At 35.4% G+C, this 25,501-nt stretch overlaps 2 protein-coding genes across 2 annotated transcripts; one reads left to right on the forward strand and one right to left on the reverse strand.

Annotated features, from left to right (window-relative positions):
- Nucleotides 1-10,097: 10,097 nt before the first annotated feature.
- Nucleotides 10,098-12,413, reverse strand: LOC111441406. Its single transcript, XM_023078381.1, has 2 exons — nt 11,904-12,413; nt 10,098-10,797 (listed from the first exon to the last, which is right to left on the reverse strand). The coding sequence occupies exons 1-2, from the start codon at nt 12,221-12,223 to the stop codon at nt 10,335-10,337; spliced, it is 783 nt and encodes a 260-aa protein (XP_022934149.1). The 5' UTR covers nt 12,224-12,413; the 3' UTR covers nt 10,098-10,334.
- Nucleotides 12,414-16,611: 4,198 nt separating this feature from the next.
- LOC111442099 lies at nt 16,612-17,992 on the forward strand. Its single transcript, XM_023079371.1, has 2 exons — nt 16,612-17,751; nt 17,797-17,992. Exon 1 carries the CDS (start codon nt 16,854-16,856, stop codon nt 17,601-17,603), a length of 750 nt encoding a protein of 249 aa, XP_022935139.1. The 5' UTR covers nt 16,612-16,853; the 3' UTR covers nt 17,604-17,751; nt 17,797-17,992.
- The last annotated feature ends 7,509 nt before the right edge of the window (nt 17,993-25,501 follow it).

Consider the following 25,501-nt stretch of genomic DNA (forward strand, 5'->3'; position numbering starts at 1 on the left):
TTAAAGAATAATAATTTGAATTTTGTCGGATAATGGAGTGCGACCGCATGGGAATGGATGAGTCATAGTTAGGTATACTATATTGCAATTATTAACATGAAAAAAAATCAAAAGTATTAAAAAGGTTCACAAAAATCTATGGAGCTTAAAATTTAGCAAACAATATAATATAAATAATAGGTATTTAATTTGTATAAAAAAAGTAAAATGTTTATTTATTAATATATTTTATTGTTTTTATTTTTATATCTTATCTAGATCATTTCATTCATATTTTGATAAATTGAAATTTCGAGACAGAGCAACAAACATTTAATAGTACGATATTCTCTCCTTTTTACTTTTTATTTTTTTAATATCCATGATTTTTCTTTAATTATTCCAACCATCCTCATGGATTATATATTAGTATTTGTGGTATACATGTTCAGCTAACTGCTAAACTTTAAACACAAAAACTCAGCAACCCACTAACGTTCAATGGTCATAACAAATGCTCTAATCTAACAATGGAGACCTACATGAAATGGTCTAGTCTAACAATTTCTACTATTTCTCCCCTATACGATATGCATCTATTGACTCATGCAGGTTCGATTGTGCAGATCTACAGTTTCTTCTTGTTAAATACAATACTTTAGCTCAATGTCTCCATCTCTAGTAAAATCACTAGAAAAATGAACCTTATACAATATGTTTTGCTACTTTCATGCATGATTGGATTCTTGAATAGCTTGATGGTAAAACTGTCATGACATGACATAGTGACACATTTGTCTTAACAATGACCAAGTTTTTCCAGTACTCTCCTCATCCATACCCCTTAACAAGCACAAGAGGCTGCTATTACAAACTTTGCTTCACTACTGAACAAAATAACTACAGGTTGTTTGCTAGTAGTGCTTCTTTAGTCATCTATATCTATTGCATAATCATTATTAGTTTTTTTTACTATTGGAAAGAGATTTGATGGGTCGATAGATGTTTGCATGTATTAACTGCAGCCTTTATGTTGCTCTCCATACACTTCTCTTTCCAAATGCATCCTTATGTTGCTTTCCCACCACCCCATTAGTGCAGAATTTGGATGATTCCTTCTATTGAGGTAACCCTCCCACCCTTTCCTTAGGTTGTTCATGTTCTCAAAACTCTGTAAACCATCCATATATGTAGTGCCAAATGTGAGTGTCATCCTCTAGAATTATTTGGAAGCAAGTGGGGCTTTTGACATGATTTTTTTTTTTGCAAGAGTTTACATTTAAGCCCTTTTTAGATGATAAATTATGCATTCTCCATGTTGTATCAAAATAGATACACTTCTTCCTCATAATTGTATAATACTTAATAGGTTACTTTTAATTTAGGTAGGTAGGAAACATCAATGATTATTTGAGCGATTCTAGCAATTTGCAACCTAACGTTATCCTCCCCAACACAACCATTTTAAAATTACTTCCAAATTTCACAGATAATCGGAATTCCTCATCAAGATCTAAGAACCATTCATTGTTTGCACACATATGATTGCTACACCCTGAGTCAAGGAACCAAACATCTTCTTCCCTTGAATGATTAGGCTCCACATATGCCATCAACAACCTTTCTTTTTTCTCCTCAACCTCAACATAATTCACTTTGTTTTCTCACAGAGTACACTCATACCTAAGTGTCCTAACTGATAACACTTATAACACTCAATTGTAGCTTTGTTGAATGGTTGTCTACCCTTTCTCTTTCTCTTTCTCTTTCTCTTCCTCGAAAAACTTCACGAGCTCGATCACCTCCTCTTCCACCTATTCTATTATCATATGTCACCTTTAATGCGTGTTCTTCATTGCCACGTCCATTCAACCTTTGTTCATGTATTAGTAAACTGCTTTGCAACTCATTGATATTTAAAGTTTTTAAGTTAATAGACTCTTCAATCAAACATACAACATAGTTAAAACTTGAGGTCATTAATCTCAATATTTTTTCAATGATCACCTCTTGTTTCACCATGAATTGTCATCTTATTTCTGATGATGAGTGTTTGAACGAAATATGCATCAACATTCTTACCCTCTTTCATCTGTAGGACCTCAAACTCTTTTCTAGGAGCTTGAAGTTGTGCTTTTTTTACTCGGGAGAACCTTGGAAATTCTTCTTCATAGAGTCCCAAATTTGTTTATTTCATGAATGGCTTGGAATAAATAATTCATAAGCTTTGGGTATTTTAGCTTATGCTTTACATGTAATCTTCATTCCTTCTAGTGCGACAAGGATTCAAGTCTCTACCAAACACTAATATTCTTTGTGCAGTTTCTTTCTCTCGTAATCAAACCTTGCCATGTGGTTGTGAATTAGCACCAACTAAGTCAAAAGGTAGGTATGAAATAAATTGTATAGGAAAACAAAACAAAGTTAATCACTTTTATAGGTCTCACAAACCAATAAAATTAGTAAATTTTAAAAATAGTAAACTCTTGGAAACTAGCTCTTGTATCTCTATAAACTAAAAAAGATATATCTTATACAAAATAAAGCACTCAAAAGAAATCATGGAAGTATTGAACCAAACCAGAAAATAGTTAGGCATTAAGCACTTGAAAAGAAAGAGGCGATGTCATGACAGTTCAAGAAACGTCAACTCTTCCATGCCATTTCCAATGGCATATAATTCATATGGTGATGTGATGACACTACAAATGGTTACAAAAGCCAAGTGATGGTGACCCAACAATGAGAAAATGGATTATACCCAATGACTCAAATGGGTTTGTTTAGTGTGGGCTGATTGATATTGAAAAACCAGGACCCAACTCAGAAACAATAATCACCTAAAGTTATTGTTTGAAGGAAGGCTATACAGATTTTTCATGGTTTGGATAAAAATGAAACTAATTAAATTTGATTTTAGTTAGATTGTTTGAAAGCTACAAGAATCTCACTATGCCAAGAATCCTTGCATACCCATTTTAATTACTCTTCTTTTTCAATATATATCTATTTCATCCTTATTAATAGTTCATTTTACATTATAATTAAAACTAAAAAGAATGCTTTATAATTAATGAATTGCATTCTTTCAAACTTCAACGTTATAAATGTCACATCTGTTTTTGAAAGGACACAAAAATTCAATTAATTAGATTAAAAACTAAACAACTTTTTATTTATTATTATTATTATTATTTATTTATTTATTTTCTACACCAATACGGTCATATTAAGAAATCCACTTTTTTTTTTTTTTTTTTTTATTTTTAATAGTTATATATAGTTTCAAAAAGACCAATTCATCATTCAAATTATTTACATGGCCCATATGTCTTGACGCCATCCCAAGTCTCGTGATATATCAAGTGCATATATCAACCCTCAACACGTGGGTTGGGGCGCAATATTGGCATACCATTGCCGCGTGGTACTATCCTTGAAAAACCTATTTCAAAGGAAGTTGCTCAAAACACTCGTATTGGCATGCTCGCCCTCGCTGTGACACACGCATGTGCCACAGGGTATCTCACTTCCTAGGGGTGGTGGAGAGCTGACACCAAGTACCCCCTATAGTATGTTTTGAGCCATGTTCAATACTCCACGCATAGACGTGATTTTAGCGAACGGTCATACGGTGTCATGGAGCGTCCCTCCGGTGTTTGATTGACACCAATTTTGGCGAGCATTTATATTTCATATGGATAGATTTAACTCTAGAACAACATACCCAAATTTCTTCCAAAATTTTGACTTCCGAGGTTAAGGCCCGGGACCCTACCCGACTCTTCAACAAGCCTATCTTTGCAACTCTTGTCTATTCGATATCACTATGTTGTTTATGCCTCGATTTGTCTTCAATGCTCATTTTGTGTGGTGTGTTAGATGATGCATCATAATTCTTGGTCGCATCATAACACTCGTCTAGGCCCTCACGTGGCCGGATGAGCGCCACTTGAGGGTCGCCAATTGTCTTGTCGCAACATGAGGGTTACAACCTACCATCTTCATAGTTAGGTTGTGACACTCTCCTCACTTAAACTAGTCATCGTCCTTGATGACGTACTTTGGGGCACAACCACAGTTTGGATTGTGACACTTAGCATGCTTATCCAATCTTGAGGACACTTTAGAGCGCATGCTTATCCAATCTTGAGGACACTTTGGAGCACGGTCATCTAATCAACCTTGCAGTCATGATCTTCATAGCTCGTCTCTTAAGGTTGGTGAGTCTTATATCTCGATATGTCAACATATCCAAAACTCCCTAGGGGTAATGGTCAACCTTGCAGCCATGATCTTCATAACTCGTCTCTCAAGGTTGGTGAATCTTATATCTCGATATGCCAATATATCAGAAACTCCCTAGAGGTAATGGTTATCTTGTGGGGTGCTTAATTTCTTTGATGGTCCCCATTGCCTAAGTGAACAATTCTATCTGGGTCTACAACGTGATCTACATTGAGACATGCTTGGCTTCCAGAGTTATGGTCATGGGAGGCCGAGTCAAGATACCTTATGATCAAGTACGAGGCCTTAATGTATCTCGTACCTAAATTTATGGGTCGGTCTACTACGTGATCTACAGGGAGAAATGCTTGGCCTCCAGAGTAAGGGTCATGGGAAGCTGGGTCAAAGATACCTCATGATCCAGTATGGGGTCTTAAGGTATCTCATACCTAAATTTATGGGTGAGACGACTTGCTCTCTACGACGTCAGCTTTTTATCTTCCTAAGGCGCTAAGGCTAGTCTGTTATCTCATTACCCCTTTCGGCCTCATCACCATATATAAACACTATAACTCAAATATAAGTAGGTGTTACTCAAGTTTATTATAGATGGAGAATGAGTTTGGAATATAATTTAAAACAAAATTAAAAGACAAAAAAATACACAAACCGACAACGCATCAGGACGACACCCTCTAAAACTGCAAAAATCCTAAGTGCTCTCCGACCTTAACCAGCAGTCAGCGAACGCTTGGAAAAGAAATGAGGAATGGGGTGATTGTAAAAATACTTAGTAAGCAGCCTACTTGTAGGCCTTCATCATGTTCAATTCTTTGTAGGTTTCCATAAGCTTTTCTCTAGGCTCTAGGAAGTTGAAGCCTATTTCTACAACTATCTAAGCCTTTGGGAATGTCTCAAAGTTATGAGCAATTCTCATATCTATCACAAACCCACTAGGTCTAGAGGTGGTTCATCTATTTCTGATACGATGGATCTACCAGATGACGTATATTAGCTCGAGGTGAACAAGTTTTATTGTTGTTTTGATTTAGTCAGCTTACATAGCCACAATAGTGAATGACCAATATCTTAGGAGACACTACCTCGAATTTTAGCGCAGTGAGATTGTAACATCTAAAGCTTTAAGAAATAAATAAAAGAATCTTCTTAAAAATAAAAAGGAAAGTAGAATGCCATGCAGTTTGAGAAGATAACCATACGATCACAGTTAGATTTCGATCAACATTCCTTTTTTCTTTTCAACAAGTTTGAAGCTTACTAGAGTTTGTCTTTAAACTTATTTTTATGAGTTTTATTCTTTTAATTTAATTAAGGGTGTATTCGAGAAACCGAGTTCATGCAAGACTTGTAACATTTCATATACTACTTTACTTGTATAGATTACGTACTTGGTTGCAGTAGGGCATATCGTCGAGCTGGCCACAGAGGTATACAACTTTCTATCAAGATAAGCCTACAAGACCTAAAACCCGATTGTTTTGATGCCAATATGCACAACTCAATTTTTGAGGTTTTGAATCTTAGTCGTGACTAAAAAGACAAGGCAAAAGCAAACAAAATAAAATATATTAAAATTATGTGTAATTTAAAATCAAACAATATCACAAGTAGATCAAATAAAAAATCAATACAAGTCGGTGTTGTTCAAGTTTATTACATATGGAGAATGAGTTTGGGATACAATTTAAAATGAAATTAAAAGACCCAAAATACACAAATCGACAATACCTCAGGGCAACACCCTCTATGACCGGGGAGTTTCTTAATGCTAACTTGAATTTGTTCCTTGCAATCCAATTCTACCTATGGAGTCCCATGACATCGGGTTAATATAATATTAAATGAATTAATTTACCTAACGACATCGATTAGTTCAAATTTTGGCTCAAAATATTTTAGATTAGCTAAATAGTAGCTATAATGACCTAAGTCGAGCTAGAGTTGAGCCAATCTGAGTAAAAAATCACTCTGGACGGATAAAAAATGGCTGGAAAGGGCTCTATGGGGTGTTATGTATGATGTGATTATTATTTTATGATATGAATGTCATATGATCCACGTACTTCCTTTATGACATGACATATCTATTATGATAGTATGTTCACATTTTGTTTATGAGAAATTTATAAGCCACGTGTGTTAACCATGACAGATATATCACGTATGCGTATGCATGTCCCATTCAAACATTATGTCATGAAAAGAATGAAAATAAGATTTGCATCATAAGTATATATCATGATTTGAAACTATGGAACCTTATGCATGTTGTATGTCACGAGCATTGGGATACTTCTCTGGTATGATTAGTATGAACGCGTACACCATGATATGATACGTGCTTCTTTCCCTCCATAACTTCTGGTAGCGTGAGCGTACAATAGCTCGTAGTCATGCCCAAGGGGGTATGCATACGAGCCCGTCCTGGTAGATCCATGTGCGCGTATGTGGATCGTACGTAGAAGTATTACACATCTAATCCTCTATGGACTAAAAAGTAAAGCCCAAAGAGCAGCTTACGATATGATAGGTCCCACCATGATTGCATTTCTCAACCCGAATAGTAAGACTATTTACTGAGTATTTAAATACTCAAGCCATATTTTCTATCATTTTCTAGGTAAAGATAAATCATTTAAGTTGTAGCCCTTGGGTTAGATCATGATGTATGCATTTCTTTTGAATTCTTGATCGGAGTGGTTGTTTTCCTTTTTTTAATCTCGACATTTCATTGGCATTATTTTTTATTTCAAATAAATTTTGTGAACGTTTAAGTCTGACTAAAATATTTTGAATAATTTTATGCACATGGTAAGGATATCATGCATATGGTAACGACTTTATTTTAAAAGAAAAAAATAGGGTTGTTATGTAGCTACTCTAACTCTTCGTGCCCTAACCCTAACATAGTATATTCATGCATACTTATTAAGGAGATATTCCTATCAATCACTTAAAACAGTTAAAATATCATCCAAACTCAACGGGAAATAACGTCCATTAATCACCTAAATCACATATCACAATATCTTGTGCGTGGAAAACAATTGAAGCAAAGCGGTCAATTTGTGTCAAGTCAGCTGGCTGGAGTCTCCCTCTACCAACATGGCACGTGCCTCCCTCTACTGCCAATGTGCGTCCAAATGGGCACCTGACACACATCTTCTTAGCGCTTACGCTCATGGTAACAATGGTAAAAAAGAATAATAAATAAAAAAAGGTGATAACCCATTTTTTCACCTCGTCACAACCTCTCTAACATACCTCAACCCAACTAACAAGTAATTCCTTCCTACAAAAATAAACATAAAATAAAAATGACTGGTGAAAATTTACATGGAGAGATGTTGATTCAAGAGTTTGTCACACACTGGGTAATTAGATCTTCTTTTCTTTAATCTCAATTTTGTTTTAGTTAGAAATTAAATACAATAACCATTTATATATTTGTGGAGTCGTGATACATAACCATTTTTAGGAGAAAAAAAAGTAAACTAAGAATGATTTACTTGTTTTGAGAAATCTTCCATTTTAGGAAAGAAAAAAAATCCATTAAAATTGACCCAAAATACCTTCCAACATAAGGAAAAAAAAAAAAAAAAAGACAGATAGGAAGAAAAGGAAAAATCTTAGAAGTGTTACTGCTTCTCAATTGTTTGTAAGAAAATAATATTATAACGACTAATATTTAGATGGTATAATTCAAGCAATATAAAATAATATTGACGTATTTTTTAATTTAAGTTTTACTATCAAATACAATATAGAAACAATGATAAAATGGAATTCGATTTTTTATTCAGCAATTATGGTTATATTCAAAATAAGAAGCCTCGACACAAGTGAGAATGAATTCGAAAGACGAAAGCAAGCAAATTTGGAGCCAAATAAAACTTTAGCTAAGACCAACCAAGTAAGTGGTCTTATTATCGACTCGGTCGGAAGACTTGTCTTATGTATGATGATATGTGCATAGTGGCCCTTGCACGTGTCATTTATGTTTTATGTTATATGATGATGTGATAATGTTATTATATGATAATGTGATGACGTGATGATGTTATATGATGATATACATGATGTCGACATGATGATGAGGATGCATGATAATAAGATGATGTAAGATGTATGATGCATGATAATAAGATAATGTAAGATGTATGATGATGAAATGATTTAATATGATAATATCTCATATTAAGATAATGTATATGTATTAAATGTCGTCGATCAATTTTTTCTATTTTCTTTTGACTTTTCATAACTTTTTCTATGTAATCAACTCAGTTCCTTCACCGAAATTGAAGAGTTTTCCTACCAACGTTCCAACAATTGTTTTTATTCCATTTCATTAGCTATATAGAAATAAATTCGCTAAAAAGTAACTTCTTACCGTTTTAGACTATCATTAAACTCGCTTTGTGATTTGATTCGACTCTAGATTTTCGCACTAAAGTTGATTTCCTCTTAATTTTATATTTTATTTCAATAATGTATCTAAACTTTTCAAAAATATATTTTATTTATATTTTATGAGTGAGGAAGAAAAATAAAGAAGAAAAAAGAAAAAAAAAAATAGAGACTAGTGAGATGAGGGTTTGGAGAAAAAATAATAGTTGGGTGTGCTTCGATTCAGCCACGAGGAAGCGTTTTTCAGCTATAGCCCCTTCACAAAACTTGCTCAACAGGCTGGGAAAATTTGGTCGGGACACTTGAGTCATTCAAATTATCAAGAAACGAGAAAGATCATGAGGTAAGAATTTGAACTTATGTTAATTTTTCAATAGATTTGTAAGGTTCAGTATAGTTAGATTCTAAAATTTGATTATGCTGTTCTCAGACAAACACCCACATGGATCTAACACTTACTCCAATCTTCTTTTCTGGATCTAACACTTACTCCAATCTTCTTTTCTGGATCTAACACTTCAAAGCTTATCATATCAGTATGCTACAATGGTAAACCATTTGTTTATCATTAATCATGCATTACATCCATGAGTATGAATAAGCATAGTAAAACGATGTAATAATTCACAATGGAAGCATACTAAAACTGCAACTATTTACAAATGTAAAGAAGACATAAAAATAAAAATAAATAAATGCTTTTCAATTTTTGCCACTAATTGGGTTGGTGATATGATGATTAAATTTTGTGGTAGACTTGTGAGTTTCATCTTCAGGGGTTGCACCGTTATGTTTCTCCAAGAAAATATATGTTAGGGCAAGAATGACTAAAGAGAGAGTTGGAGCACTCTCCCCCTTGTTGAGGCAAGGGTATGTCGAAATTAGTTGTCGTCGTTTGTCTGGTGAGTCCAACTTAAATTCGACAATTTGTATGTGCCAAGGTCTAGTGTGGAGATAACACACACCATTGTGCCTTTCTATGTCTTCGCTGGTATGATAACACTTAATCAGTGTGCAATTGTTATTTGTCGTGCATATAGTAAGAGTCTCTGTGAGTGGATAGCTCATAAGTCGTGCACATTTTTCATAGTTGTTGTGATTCAAATTTACATTTTAGCGGTTCAATTAGCACAATTCATGTTCAAATCAACAACGATATAGTGCCAATTTTAAGTGGAGGGAGTGTCACATGTCTTTGACATGATGTACCTACATATCACTATGTTATACACCTAAAATTATATACATTGATATAATCATTATAGACAAGTAGATCATTTATGAGTTGTTCATAATTACAACCAAGTTAAAAATTCGTGTTACATCTCATCATAGAGGTAGGTACCTTGATGGTCGATTCAAAGACTAAAAAAAATAGAATCACAAGTGATACAAAATCTCACATATACGTAAGTTTATTAAGGTACATGTGATTACTGAAGTATTTATGACAAACTTCATACAAGGTAAAAGATATAATTTCATAGTATAGTATGATAAATAGATATCAAGTATATATGATGGAATGTATAAAACAATCGAGATCAATTACAGTAAAGTGTAAGACTAAAATAGGCCATAAATCTACTAACTTCTTAAGGGGAAAAACGTCGTAGACACTGATCTCCAGGGTATGAATATCATGAATGAAAATATATCATCTAAGAGTTTGTAAATAACTCATCTGTTACTAAAAACTATTGAGTTTTCTTAAACTCCTTGGCTTTGGATGGCTCAACACTGTCACTCCTTTCAACACTAGAGGAACTTTCGGCCATTTTGAGTCCACTAGAGTACTTTTTAATCCTCAAGGAAATAAGAATGCTCGACCCAATACCAAGTACAGGAAAAATGTATGACCATATCTGAGATTTCTGGGAGCCAGACGCTGAAGCAACTGCAGCACCGGCGAGACTGCCAATCGACGTGTTCTGAAGTATCATCGGCATGCATCCGATTACAGTAGGTAGCAGAAAGTCTAGAAAGAACCCAACTTTGGTTGCAGCAAGAGCATAATTTATAACGTACGAGGGGATCGGTGAAAAGCGGGCAAGAAGGACAAATTTCCATCCATCTTGCTCTACTCCTCTAGAAAGAAGATGGAAGTATTTGTTCCTCTGGGCCCACTCCATAGCTGAACTTGAATTCTTAAAAAGTAACCTGAACAGAAGATGACCTTGGCTTGAGATTGAGAAGAGGGATAGAGAACGGAAATTCAAAAGAACCAATCAAGTGACTCTTCAAACATTTTATATAAACAATCAAATAAAGCCAGTCAGATCACCACATCCCAATCAAAAAGATGACAGAAATAAAGTATATTAGAAAAACAAGCAATTTATTGGTCAAACTAACTTTGAAATGCATATATTAATCAATTCTAAATGGTTGATTGCAATCATTGATGATAGCTAAAGAAATGAAGAGTCATACAACAACCCTTTGTTTTCTGCTAAAGGTGGATTGTGTACGAACACCAATTTGCAGGTAAAGAATCCACTACTCTCTGGCATCCATTCAAGTATGTTGACCTCAAAAAGCTCATCAATGGAGGGAGTGTGCTGTTTTTTTAAAAATCATTGGATCCCTGTTTCTACAACTTTTTCAAATGAAACAAATCCTTGGTATCTGCTTAGACAAAAGGTATTTGGAAATCTAAAACTCCATGATCGGTTGCCGACTAGCAACAAATTGTAGAACATCATAACTATACTTAGTCCACAAGTTTGAGCGCTTTTTTGTAAAAGACCATCAGATGACTAGATTACCTCTACTTTCATGGCACCTTTCCAGCTAAAAGATGGGTGGAGTCATTTAATCAATTTAACCTACATCAGTACTTCCCTAACATAATGCGGTAGCTCTAATTCAGCTTCTTTGTGGCTATCCCATCCCTTTAGATGCCAAGCAAAGATTCTTTTGAACACAATGCTAACGATTCTTATGTACAACCAGCAAAACGTGTATCATTTCACTTATCTACACAGACTAAGGACGTCTTGAACATCATCTTCAAACTAAAGCATCAGCGAAAAGGAATCCATTTCGTGGCATCCACTTACAATTAAAATATAGAACAGATAAAAGATCCCAAGATGCGAACAAAAGAAAACTGTCCAATCAACAAACACATCTTAAACTATAGCTAGAAAATTCCAACCTAATTCCATACAACGAGCAGACGATTTCATATTACGATATATCATAAGCCTTAAACTCAGAATCTAATAAAGCAAAATCATATGGCAAGAAATTAGAGATCAAACCTGCCGATCCAGAAGGAGAGGGAAGCCCCAAGCACCTTGGCAGAGAACACGCAAATGACGGCAGGGAAGAAGCCGAAGAGCAAAGAAGCAGTGGCTTCGAAGAAGACGGCATAAGGCAAACAGAGTGCAAGTGTGAAGGTATGGACGCCGACATACGCAGGCATGGCCCATACCCCCAAGCGATCTGACCATTGGCCGAAAACCTTGAGAGCTGCTTCTCTGTCAATTTCCCATCCGTATAGCTTCCCTAATTCTCTTAGAATCGCCACCACCGCCACAACGGCGGCTAATTTGGACCACCGTCCCCACCCAGCTCCCATCTCTCTATCTCTCTCGAGATTTGATTGTGGTCGAAACCGTCCGGCGCCGAAACTACCACCGATCGTCTTAAATGTGCACTGTGAAGCTTGCGGATCGGTGAAGCCACTTCTCTATGTTTGTGGGCCATGATCCACTTATGCGTTTTCTTACCTTTTTTTTTCTTTTAATTTTTGGATATTCAATACGGGCCAATAATCCATTTACAGGATTATATATTATGAATTATGAATTTTTATTTTTATTTTTACTTTTTGAAGTTTCGTTTTTCGAGGTGGTTGTCATCCATTTCCACGATCGGGAAATTGGGGAGAGCTGTTTAAGACCCTTCTCTGGGTCAAACGGGCTTAAAATGTTGAATGGAAATCTATCTATGAGCTTGTTGCTGATGATACATGGTTGAATTGAGAGTTTATTACCACGGTTCAACAACGTGGTGCTACAATCATCAAACCCCAAAAGCTCTCAAGTGCATTTGTCTACTGTTGGTGATTGGTGCTGCTTGTGACCACATTCATTATTGGGTACTTAGAGACTTTGGAGGGCACCTAGGATCCCCTGGGATCCTATATTAAACATAATTAGTGGGATAAACACTTGCACTCTTTACCGACACTAATCGAAAAGAGATTACAAGCACTCTTTATTAACAACAATCGAGAAGAGATTACAACACACTCATGTTGGGCAGTATTCAACCCTTTTGTAACAAGTTTGTCACTTTGTCATCTGTCTTGATCTGCTGCATCACGATTTCTTCCTTCACAACTTTTTCTCCAATGAAATGATAATGCACCTCCACATGCTTTATTTTAGCATGAAACATCGGATTTTCTGCTAATCGAATTGCAAATTGGTTGTCGCAATCAAATGGTATTGGATAGTCAATTTTCTAGTGCAAATCCTCCGTTAAGAGTTTCAGTCATGTACTTTCTTGAGCTGCTCCAGCCACTACTCTGTACTCTACGTCTATAGTTGACAAGGATACTATTGGTTGCCTTTTTCTATACCAAAAAATTATTCTCAAACCGAGCTTGAACACATGTCCGATGATTGATCTTTGAGTATCGTGATATCCTACATAGTCAACATCATGATATCTAGCTAACTTGTAGTCTTTTCTGGTTTTGTACAAAAGATCCTAATTGATTATACCTTTGACTTATCACAAGATTTGTCGAGTGGCATCCAAATAAGGCTTTTTTGAACCTTGCATGTAGATCTCCATTTTCAAATCCAACTCCATTTGGTTGGTTAATGTAGATCTCTCGATTCAACTCTCCATGCAAGAAAGCATTTTTCACATCCATCTGCCATAATTTCCAATCTTTATTTATTACAAGTGTTGGAGAAACCTGTACGATAGTGATCTTCACCACTGGACTAAACGTTTCATCAGAGTCTAGTCCATATTGTTGAGAGAAACCCTGGGGCTACAGTCCGAGCCTTGTATCTCTTGATTGATCCACCTGGGGCACACTTTATTTTGTAAATCCACTTGCAAAAGATGGATTTGATATCTCCTACTTTTGCACTAGTTTTCAATTTGATCTTTCTCAAATGCTATAACTTCTTCCTCTATTGTCTGCTACCAAATCGTATTGTGTGATGCTTCTTTATACGTCTCTTACTCTTTAACTTCATCTTCTATAATAACTGTATTGGTATACTTTGGATTTGTCTTTAGGATTCTTTCTTACTATCTAAGTTGTTGAGGTATCATTTCCTTTTCACCGAATTTACTTGATTGAGTCACTTCTTGTTCACCAACATTAGTGTCACTCGGATCTCCAGGCACATCAGTACTTAAGCAAATGTGTACAGTTGCTCCATCGTCTTTTATGGAAGAACTTCCTCAATGTTGTCCAAGCTTAGTAATACTTCGTTCTCTGAGGGCCACCCCTCTTCCAATGCACCACTTCAATAGTCAATCATGTGGTTTGAGCATCCTTAATCAATGATCTAGTCATTTTCATAATCAATGTATTCTTCCATCATTGCCATTAGCGCTAGCTTGTCTTCTTCTATGACACATATTGCCTCTGCATCCATTCCTCCTCCATCTCCATGTTGGAGGATGTCACATTGCATGGTGATGCCACATTGCTTTCAACATGCTCTCCTCTGGACCAACAAACCATGTGGCTCTTCTTCCCACAGTTACAGCAAATACCTTTAAATCTCTTCCCTTGAGAACTCTTGTTGTCGTTCTTCTAAGTTCTCCCTGGTTGTGCAGTTCTTTGGTGACTTCTTTCTTTATCACCATTTTTGTAACCACGTTTGGTAGACTGCTTATTGTTGCTCCCACTTTCACTTTTGTAGAGCACTTCTTCTTCACCCTTTTAACGTGATGCCTCCCATTTGTTTAGCCATGACTTTTTAACTGGCTAACAACAAATTTTCAAACTCTACAAGTGATAGTTGAGTGGGCTATCCTTATATAGCAATAATGAAGCTTCTATATTCTGGTCACAATATGTCAATAATGATCCTCTTCATTTGAGCTTCTCCAATGACGAACTTCGGGTCTAGTTCAGTAATCTCCCGGTAGATCAACTTGATCTTATGGAAGTATTGAGCAATTGTCAACAATGCATTCTCCAAAAGTTGTAACCTCATAACGTTCTTCTTTGAGAACAACATCACGAACGTGTCTCATACTTCTTTCGGTGTCTTGTCATTCCAAATGTGCTCTAACATCTCTTCTTCGATTGTGATTTTCAAGGTAAATATTGCTTTGTCTCTTTGATTCTCCATTTGTGCAAGGTACCGTTAGAATCACTAGGGTGTGCCTCATTGTAGAAGCTCTTAGCCTAGTTCATGTGTGCGTTGCCTACGCGCAGGTTCAGGCCAAGATACGCAACCACCCCATTTATGTAAGCATGCGACCTGCATGCCCACCCATATACCCAACCCAACTCAAGATGATCCGCGCCCTTCTCCAGCAGCAACTCGGCTTTAAGTAAGATAAACTCGTTAGTTTGGTGTAATATGATGTTGTGGGTTCACATAGCTTGAATCAGACATTGAAAAACATATTTGGCTCTAATCCGATGACTCAAGTAATAATTTACAATTGCATTATCCTTTCTATATCCATACACAAAATAAAAAATGACGGATAAACCTCTTTAGTCGTTTAAGAATTGCTGTATTTAGCAGCACTTATTATTTCATTAGTCTTGGAAAAATATTATAAAAAAAAAAAAAAAAACAACAACTTATCATGTATGAAAGGTACTCGAATGTATAGGCTCAAGTATTTTACAAAAGCTTATAATTTTAGTCCTAGTTGGAAATATTTTAAGTTTTAGCATACTAATTCGAATTAAATTTCGTCACTTCTATTATCTTATTTGCGAGTGAGGAAAAGAGTGTTGAGTTGTGTAGAACTTTTGTAGAAACCTATTTGTGATTGAAATAATGGCGTAACTTTTGACTACTCATGTTACTTTCTCAATTTAGAAATTTTTTAGGTAGATTTGGTACTATTCCCTTTTTTTTAGATTTCTTAAAATGAGGTATGATATTGTGAATAGAGTACATATTTACATATTCGCACCAAGGGTGAATTAGAAATATGAAACTAGTCTAATTAAAAGAATCAACTTCACAAGTTTGCACTATAGTGCTTGTGAAGAGTTAAGCCACGATCATGGTCAAGTAGAGTCGATCAATAATTTTAGTCGAAGTAATTTGTCAACTACTATAATCACAATCAAATTAGTTTGGGTAAGACTCTGGAAACTTGAAGTGTGGTTTATAGGGCAAAGGGTGTAAATCGATTATACCCGAATAAGCAATTTGGCACACTACAATTGAAATATAGAGGTAAAAAAATTGGGGTCCATGAAATAAGAGGAAGAAATATATGGAGCAAAAGAAGAAAGGTTGGAAGGAGAGTGGATGCCAACCCGGAATGAGGGTGTCAGTCTTGGTCTACAGTTGTTGTTCAAAGCCCTACATACAATGCCTTCCCCTCCTCTCCCCTCCCACCAATCAAATCCCTCTCTCTCTCTCTCTCTCTCTCTCCACCTTTTGTTGAATAAGACGCCATTTTTGACATGTACTAAGACCATTGGCGCCTTCAAATGTGTCCCCCCACGTGAGGGTTCGTGGGTGGGTGGGCGCGTATCACCCCCCTCTTGCTTTGCTTTGCCTATACTACATGAAATGTATCCTGAGAAACAGTAAGCTTCTTTTATTTAATGTACAAAAAAAAAAAAAAACAAAACGTCACCCTGTTTTCGGGGGATGGTGGTCAGATAAGATCAGAAGAGAAGAGAAGAGAAAGGAAAAGAAAAAGTGCGCGCTACGTAAGATTCAAAAATGGTCGATGGATGCGGCCGCATTTGGTGTACGACAGATCATACCATATACCCATATACACACACACCTTAACAAATCCAGTCAAACTTCTTCCTTCTTTTTTTAAAACGCCCTAAACAACAAATCCCAACTACTGTTACTTTCTCCATACAACATTCAAAGGAGAGAGAAACTAAACCAAAAGGGTTTACCCGGGTCTCACGCCTCTTTCTTCTCCCTCCCTCTCATTCTTCCCCCCATATAATCTCCTCCCCCTCCCCCATTTCCCCCATTATTGCAATTACCACATTCTTCACATGAGATATGGGGATGAAGGCGCTGAGTGTTCAGAATATGGTTTCATGGTCTTGTTTCCATTTGGCCAAGGCTACTACTACTACTGACATCCCCGATCCCTCTGCTAACATCAAGCTCATTCTTTCCCACGGCGTTGTGAGAGTCTACCACCGACCCATCTCTGTCTCTGAGATTCTGCTTGAGTTCCCTAAGCACTTAGTTTGCCGATCCGACGCCTTTTACATCGGCCAGAAAATCCCTCATCTCTCCGAACACGACTTTCTCCAACTCGGCCATAAGTACTTCCTCCTCCCCAAGCCCTTCTTCCACTCTGTTCTCTCTTTCGTCTCAATCGCCTCTTTCTTCTCTCCTCCCAACAAACCAAACCGTTTCCACACCAATGCCGCCGCCTGCCTCCACCCTTTCGACCTCCAACGAACCCCCTCCGGCTGCCTCCGAATCCGAGTCTCCGACGAGTTCATCTCTCAGTTACTCGAACAGGGGAATCCGAAACCCCTGCCTTCACCGCCGTTGCCGCAAGGAAAAATCTGCACCACCCCCCAGTTGGCCAAGGAATACACCCAGCTGGTCCGAGCCCGGCGATGGAAGCCGAAGCTGGAGACGATTGAAGAGACCAAAAAGAAAGGCGGGATTTCTCCATTTGGGTTGAAGAAGGGAAACCCATTTCCTTCTCCACCGCCACGATCGTCCTACTCACTTCACCATCTCCGTGCCATTCACTACAAGCCGAAGATCCGCATAAAATCCCGGGATTAATTGATTAATTCATTGATTTTGTGGGTGCTAATTAACGTAGATTAGATATTAATTGTATGATTAGAGATGTGTATAAACATAACACACCAAACCCAGAACCAATTAGTTGTACAAAAATTGATAATGTATGTGCAATGGGAGTTTTGTGGGATTCATTTTTGAGGGATTCATTTTTGAGGGATTCATTTTTGAGGGATTCATTTTTGAGGGATTAAGGAGGTAATTTGTGATTAAATTACATAGCAAGTTCAAAGATTGTAGAGTTTGTGGGGGTGGGGTGGGGCCCCCTCATGTTCTTCCTTTCTTTATTTCCACGGTTGATTCAAACTTTATATCTCTAAAACGACAAAATTTGGTGAATGGGTTTTGAATAAATGTTTGTCCTAATTCCCACTCTTCAAACCTTTCCTCTTTTTCTCTTTTCTTTTCTCCCCAAACTCTCCTTTATTACGGATCTTATATTTCATTTTAAATAATTTCATAATCATTATTTCATTAATAATAAGTATAAATATTTTCAAATAAATGATTCTAATAAAATTATATAAGTTTTTTTTATTAACAATTAGTTATCTCTTCTATTCAAAATATTTACTTAATTATTATCCATATTAATAATGAATGAACTAATAATTAATTGATTTTAGAAAATGATAAATAATTCTACTGTGACCATTCAAAGCATAGGAAAGAATTTAGCACATGGTCAAAAATTACTTTTGACTGGTTGACTAATTACTAAAATATTTAAATTGCCTCTTTTTTTTTTTTTTTTTTTTTTTTTTTTTTTTTTTTTTTTTTTTTTTTTTTTTTTTTNTTTTTTTTTTTTTTTTTTTTTTTTTTTTTTTTTTTTTTTTTTTTTTTTTTTTTTTTTTTTTAATTAGTCTTCTCTCCCTCTCATTATATTTTGAATGCCCCTAAACAATACTTTTAATTTTCTAATCTAACCATTAGAATTTGATATTTAGTTGTTTTAAATTTAATTAAATTTTAAAGCAAATGACTTAGAATTTTTAATTTTGACTTTTAATTCTTATTACTATTCATATAGTTACTAAAATGTTAAAGGGATAAATTAAATGGAATAAGAATAAATTCTTAGACACGATGTAACATAAGAAAAGTAAGCTAGCTGGCTTACCCTCTTTTTTTTTAGTATCGTTGTTACTTGCTGATTAAATTAATGTCACATTATATTTTTTTACGTCATGTAATAATGACAGATATCGTAGAATCAAAATTAAAAAAAAAAATAGAGATTTAATTTTAAATTTTAGGTAATCTAAAATATATTTTACATGTTCACTTTTATCTGTTTTTTCTTTTTTTAAATTTATTTTAAAGAATGAAATGGAAATAATTTAAAGAATCAAATAACTTTGTAAAATGATAATATTTCAGGTGACCAGAAAATTTTTTATTACTCAGAAAAAGGTTTCTTGCTTCAGGATTATTTTTGTGCTTCGTTACAAGAGAATAACCTTTTCATAAAGTAAAAAAGAAAAACAATCTTTTTACTGTGGTTAATTAGATATATAATTTTTTTTTTACTGAGCTTTATGGTGACTCTTCTACACAACATTAGAACTTCAAATGTCTGTTAAAAAAAAAAAAAAAAAAACAGGACAAAGAGTTGTTTGAGGGCTTTGAATAAATGTTTGTTCATTTGATCGTAGTTATTAATTAATTTATTTTGTTTTTCAAATTTTAGATTATAATATTTAAGGGGTTTTATTAAGAAATATATGACCCATTCTTTTATCCCAAAAGTTTAAATTGACCATTTTTAAAAATTGAATACATATTTAGCTTTTAAGAAAAGGCTGTCGGGCTAAAGTAAAGTTAGTACTTTTAATATATACGGTCAATCATGTCTTTTTTTCCCTTCTTTTTTGTAGTTGACTAACTTAAAAAATATCTACATTATATTTTTTTTTTAGATGGATTAATTTGAATGCCATCCATTTTCTTTTTTTTCTTTTTCTAAGTTAGCTAACTAAATTTATTTGACATAGTTTACAAAAAAAGAGTTTTTTTTAGAGATGCATTATTTCAAAAAGGAACTATCTCTTATGAAATTATTATGAATTCTGAGGGTAATTTTGACTTCGATTATAATAGTGATTAACTATATATATATATACCTATGTGTTTCGTATCTTATTTCGTACTATTTATATTTACTATTTTATTTGTATTATTGAAACGTTTCACTGCCCATGGTAAGAAAGTTTGATGATGTCTCTTGTGACAAGCCATCAAGATTATCTTCAGTGAAGGAAATTGGTTTTGGGATTGAGGTCGAGTTAGAGACAACTCCAATCTTGAAAGCTTTATATTTAGGTTGGTCTTAGCTAAGTTGATGGAGCAAAAGGAATAGTTATAAGAGTTGCTAAATAGGAGGTTCGTACGATTGAGCGTGTTGCTAATACAAATTAGTAGAATTTCGTATGTCTACCTTGTGCACCCAACTTTTATAATGAAGCCTCTAGAACTGGAATTATGAACTTAAGACCCATATTTTATCTCCAAGGGCATGTAACGTAGAGTGATAGAATGACCTCCTTTAAATAGCGAGATGTCAACTTTTATAAGAGGTTTGATCAATACCACTCACTCTACCTCCAAGTTTTAAACACAAGAATGTGCAAAGAAAGTTTAGCTCTCAACAAAGCTAAAAATAGAAATTCTATTCTTAATTCCAAAATCTGATGTCTAATAAAAAAAAGAACCCTTTATATAGACTTTACAACCTTAACCTAGGTCATACTACTTCCAAATTAAACAAGCTAGTAAATGAGAAATACCAATAACCTCCATATTAAAATGACTGGTTAACAGTGGTATGTGGGTTACAATATAACCTTAACTCTTATATTTAAAACTAGCTTAAATATGACAAACAAAGAGTTAAACTATAATTAAATAATACAATGAATAAAATGTGCTTATTAGTTATCCTTGAACTAGTTTCATAAATTCAGTGGGTAAGTTGCATTTAATTCATCTCTTTCTTGAACCTCAACTTTGCACAACATATAAGGGAGGTCTCCAACGTTTTTTAGAATTTCTTTTGATGAGATCACTATAGCTTGAATATAACTGTATAAGGTTTGTTGTAGGTTCTTGACTCTCGTCCTTGTAATTGGACCTTGAGGTATGGAAATTCCTTGGTCGTGGTTCATATCATTCTCCCCCTCTTGAGAAGGATTCGTCCTCGAATCCAAGTCATCACCTACATCAAAAGGACTCAAATCAACAACATTAAAAGTCGCACTAACACCGTACTTACCTGGTAAATCAATTTTATAAGCATTGTCATTGATACGCTCAAGAACTTGAAAAGGTCCATCTCCTCGTGGTAAAAGCTTAGATTTTCTTTGAGTAGGAAATCTTTCTTTTCGGAAATGCACCCAAACCCAATCTCCTGGCTTGAAAATGACAATCTTACGTCCTTTGTTAATTCGGGTGGCAACCTTGGAATTTTGTTTCTCAATTTGTTCTTTTACTTGCTTGTGCAGTTTATGAACAAACTCAACCTTGGCATTTGCATCAAAATTCACAAACTCTTTTGACGGTATAGGTAACAAGTCAATGGGTGTTAAAGGATTAAAGCCATAAACAATTTCAAAAGGTGTGCATTTAGTAGTGTTATATGCAAATTCTATAAATGGAAAACAATCCTCCCAAGTCTTAAGATTCTTATCAATAATAGCCCTAAGCATAGCAGTCATGGTTCTATTAACAACTTCAGTTTGTCCATCCGTTTGAGGATGACAAGTAGTTGAATATACTAGCTTAGTTCCTAACTTACCCCATAGAACACGCCAAAAGTGGCTTAAAAATTTTACATCACGATCACTAACGATGCTTTGAGGAATGCTATGCAATCGTACAACTTCCCTAAAGAACAAGTCAGCAATATGTTTTGCATCATCAGTTTTGTGACAAGGAATAAAATGAGCCATTTTACTAAATCGATCAACCACAACAAAGATGCTATCATAACCTTTCCTAGTCCTAGGTAAACCTAAAACAATCCAAGGACCATTAGGAACCGGTAATGGGGAGTATAAACCATGTGGTTGAAGCCTAGACTTAGCTTGTTTACATGTTATGCAACGAGTACAAACTTTATGAATATCATGTCTCATTTTATGCCAAAAAAAAAAAGTTCAGAGAGCATATCATAAGTTTTAGAAACTCCATGGTGTGCCATTAAACCACCTCCACGAGCTTCCCTCACAAGTAGCTCACGTATGGAACAAGATGGTATGCAAAGTTTGCCTTTTCGGAACAAAAATCCATCTAATAACAAGTAATTATCCACAATGAGTCCTTTTTCACAAGATTCAACAAAAGGAGCAAAGAACATGTCATGTTGATACAAATCCTTTATGTGTTCAAAACCCAACAACCTAGCATTCAAAGTATTGAGGAGGACATACCTTCGTGATAAAGCATCTGCAACAATGTTCTCCTTACCTTGTTTATATTTTATGACATAAGGGAATGTTTCAATAAATTCTAACCACTTAGCATATCGTCTGTTGAGTTTATTTTGTACTCTTAAATGCTTTAAACTTTCGTGATCCGTATGAATAATGAACTCCTTAGGCCAAAGATAATGTTGCCAGGTTTGCAATGCACGAACCAAAGCATAAAGCTCTTTGTCATAAGTTGGATACCTCAAAGATGCACCAGTCAACTTCTCACTAAAGAACATTAAAGGTGTTTGATTTTGCATTAATACAGCACCTATCCCTACTCCACTAGCATCACATTCAATTTCAAAAGTAGACTCAAAATTAAGTAATGCAAGCAAGGGAGCAGAACTCAATTTTTCTTTCAAAGTATTAAAAGCATGTTTTTCATCTTTTTCCCATCTAAAGGATACATTTTTCTTAACAAGTTCATTCAAGGGTGAAGCAATTGTACTAAAATTTTTAATGAACCTATGGTAGAAACTTGCAAGACCATGAAAACTTCTTACCTCACTTACATTTTTAGGTGTAGGCCAATCTTTTATAGCCTTCACTTTCTCCTCATCAACCTCAACACCATTAGATGAAACTACAAACCCAAGAAAGTTAACTTTTTCCATGCAAAAGCTACATTTCCTTAAATTTACGTACAAACATTCGTTTCTTAGAGTAGTCAAAACATTGCGTACATGGGTAATATGATCATCTAAATATTTAGAGTAAACAAGGATGTCATCAAAATAAACAACCACAAACTTACCTAAGTATTCTCGTAAGACATGGTTCATTAGTCTCATGAATGTACTAGGTGCATTAGTTAATCCAAAAGGCATAACCAACCATTCATAAAGACCATACTTGGTTTTAAAAGCTGTTTTCCACTCATCCCCAATATGCATGCGAATTTGATGATAACCCGATTTTAAATCAATCTTAGTAAAAAGACTACATCCATGCAATTCATCAAGCATATCATCTAATATGGGAATTGGATGCCTATACTTTATAATTATCTTGTTTATAGCCTTACAATCAACACACATATGCCAAGAACCATCTTCCTTAGGTACAAGAATAACTGAAACAGAACAAGGACTCAAACTTTCACATACATACCCTTTAGCAAGGAGTTCACTTACTTGCCTTTGTATCTCTTCAGCCTCCTTTGGATTAGTCCTATAAGCTGGTCGATTTGGAATGGGCGCGACAAGAATGAAGTCAATCTTGTGTTCAATCCCTCTAAGTGGTGGCAAACTACTAGGCATCTCCTCGGAAAATAAATCTTCAAACTCTTGCAAAGCACAACAAAATCACTAGGCAAAGAAGGGTTAAGCATGTTAGTAGAGTAACAAGACCCCTTGCACATAAGTACAAGAATAGTTTGGTTAGAAAGCAAAACATTCCTAGCCTCACTTGATCTAACATACAAGCTTACTGATTTGGCTTTTCTCTCTTTTTTTTCTCTAGGCTGAGTGTTACTCTCTTACTTTTCACTCAAGCTCTTTTTTTCACTTGATTCTTTTTCAGTCTCTGCTTTTGCATCAGACTCTTGCCTTTTCTTTTCAAGTTTGCAATGATCAATAAATACATCTTTTGGAGACAATGGAATAAGAGTAGTTTTTCTACCGTTATGAGTAAAAGAGTATCGATTTGCATACCCATGATACATTACCCGACGATCAAATTTCCAAGGCCTCCCCAGTGGTAAATCTCCAACATGCATGGATACAACATCACATAAAACATCATCAACATATTTTCCAATAGTAAAAAAAACAAGAGCTTGTTGAGTTACCCGTACTTCCCCATGATCATTCAACCATTTAAGCTTGTAGGGTCGTGGATGTAGTTGTGTCTTTAAATTAAGTCTTTTGACCAGAATGGAACTCACAACATTGGTGCAACTACCGCTATCAATGACAACACTACAAGGTACATATTGAACAAGACACCGAGTTTGAAATAAGTTCTCCCGTTGGTCTAGGCCGTCCTTAATGTGGGTGTTTAGAGCTCGTCGAGTAACCAAAGATATATGTGTAGGGTCCTTTTCACTAAACTCCTCACTCTCATCAGTTTCCTCATTTATGTCGTCATGCCTTGTCATCCGTAACAATTTCTCCCTCCTTGATGGTCATAATTCTTGCATTTGGGCAATCTCTACTATAGTGTCCTACCCCTTGACATCTCCAACACTTTAAATCTCTATTTCGAACATTAGACTTTTCTACTTTTTCTTTCCCTGTTCTAGAACTCTCCCCTTTTTCAAATTTAGCTTGAGGCTTCTCATTAATCTCTTGATTTCTATGCTTATAATCAATGTTCTTACTGTCCTTTTTCCATGTAGAAGTAGAATTGGGAAAAGTTTTAGAAGAATACCGTTGAGACCTTCGTTGGATTTGCCTCTCGATCTTAATTGCAATGTGCAACAACTCCTCAATATTAGAATAAGGCTGTAAATCAGTCTTGTCTGCAATCTCTGTGTTTAACCTTAAGAAACCGCGCCATGAGAGCCTCCATGTCCTCATCGAGATCAAGTCAATCTATCGTTGTATCCATCTCCTTGTAATAATCTTCCACAGATTTGCGTCCTTGTTTCAATGTTTGAAGCTTTTGCGCCATGTCCCGTTGAAAATATTGTGGAACAAAACGCTTCCTCATGGACTCTTTGAACTCGTACCATGAATCAATTGGTGCTTCAAGGTTTCTTTTCCTACTTGATATCAATTTATTCCACCAAATTTGAGCATATTGTTTGAATTGAGCAATGCACAGTACCTTCTTTTCATCACTAAAATTATGACAGTTGAACACTGACTCCACCGTTTTCTCCCATTCAAGGTACTCCTCTGGATCAGTTTTGCCATAAAACTTGGGAAGTTTTAATTTGATGCTCCTCACGTTACGATCAATTCTATCATCATAAGGAACTCGTTGTTGTAAATTATGATACCTTCTTCCATCGTCTCTCCCTCGCATCAAGCCATGACCAACCACATGTGGATTATCCTCGTGGTGATCAGAATTGTCGCCCTCATATGTATCGGTTGAGAGCGTTGTTAAATAAAAGCTCTGCCTTATTTAGTTAGGTTTGTAAAAATCATATGAGTTCACGCGAATGGAGGAGCGTGATTCTAGGGGCCATTGTTTTGGCAGAGTGGCGGAGTCTTCGTCCACTTATTCTATTTTTGTATATTTGGTTTTTCTATTTTTGTAATTAGATTTATTATTTAAACCATTCAACGGAGGTAAAATAAACATATCGAGTCTTCAGCATTACCAGCGAATCTCTCTCTCTCTCTCCTTTTACTTCCGCTAATTTTTCCTTCGAAGAAACCTTCGGCCAATTTTTGCGTCGACATCCGATTTGCCAGAGTCAACAAGTGGTATCAGAGCCAGGTTGAAGCGATCGGTAGT

This window comes from Cucurbita moschata, unplaced genomic scaffold (assembly GCF_002738365.1).
Source record: "Cucurbita moschata cultivar Rifu unplaced genomic scaffold, Cmos_1.0 Cmo_Scf00004, whole genome shotgun sequence".
NCBI classification, from domain to species: domain Eukaryota; kingdom Viridiplantae; phylum Streptophyta; class Magnoliopsida; order Cucurbitales; family Cucurbitaceae; genus Cucurbita; species Cucurbita moschata.

Excerpts from the sequence above, each read along its gene's own strand:
- LOC111442099 (XM_023079371.1), top strand. The coding sequence starts at position 16,854 with ATGGGGATGAAGGCGCTGAGTGTTCAGAATATGGTTTCATGGTCTTGT.
- LOC111441406 (XM_023078381.1), bottom strand. The coding sequence starts at position 12,223 with ATGGGAGCTGGGTGGGGACGGTGGTCCAAATTAGCCGCCGTTGTGGCG. Across the intron at positions 10,798-11,903 it reads CTCTCCTTCTGGATCGGCAG|GTTACTTTTTAAGAATTCAA; the intron begins GTTTGATCTCTA and ends TCTTCTGTTCAG.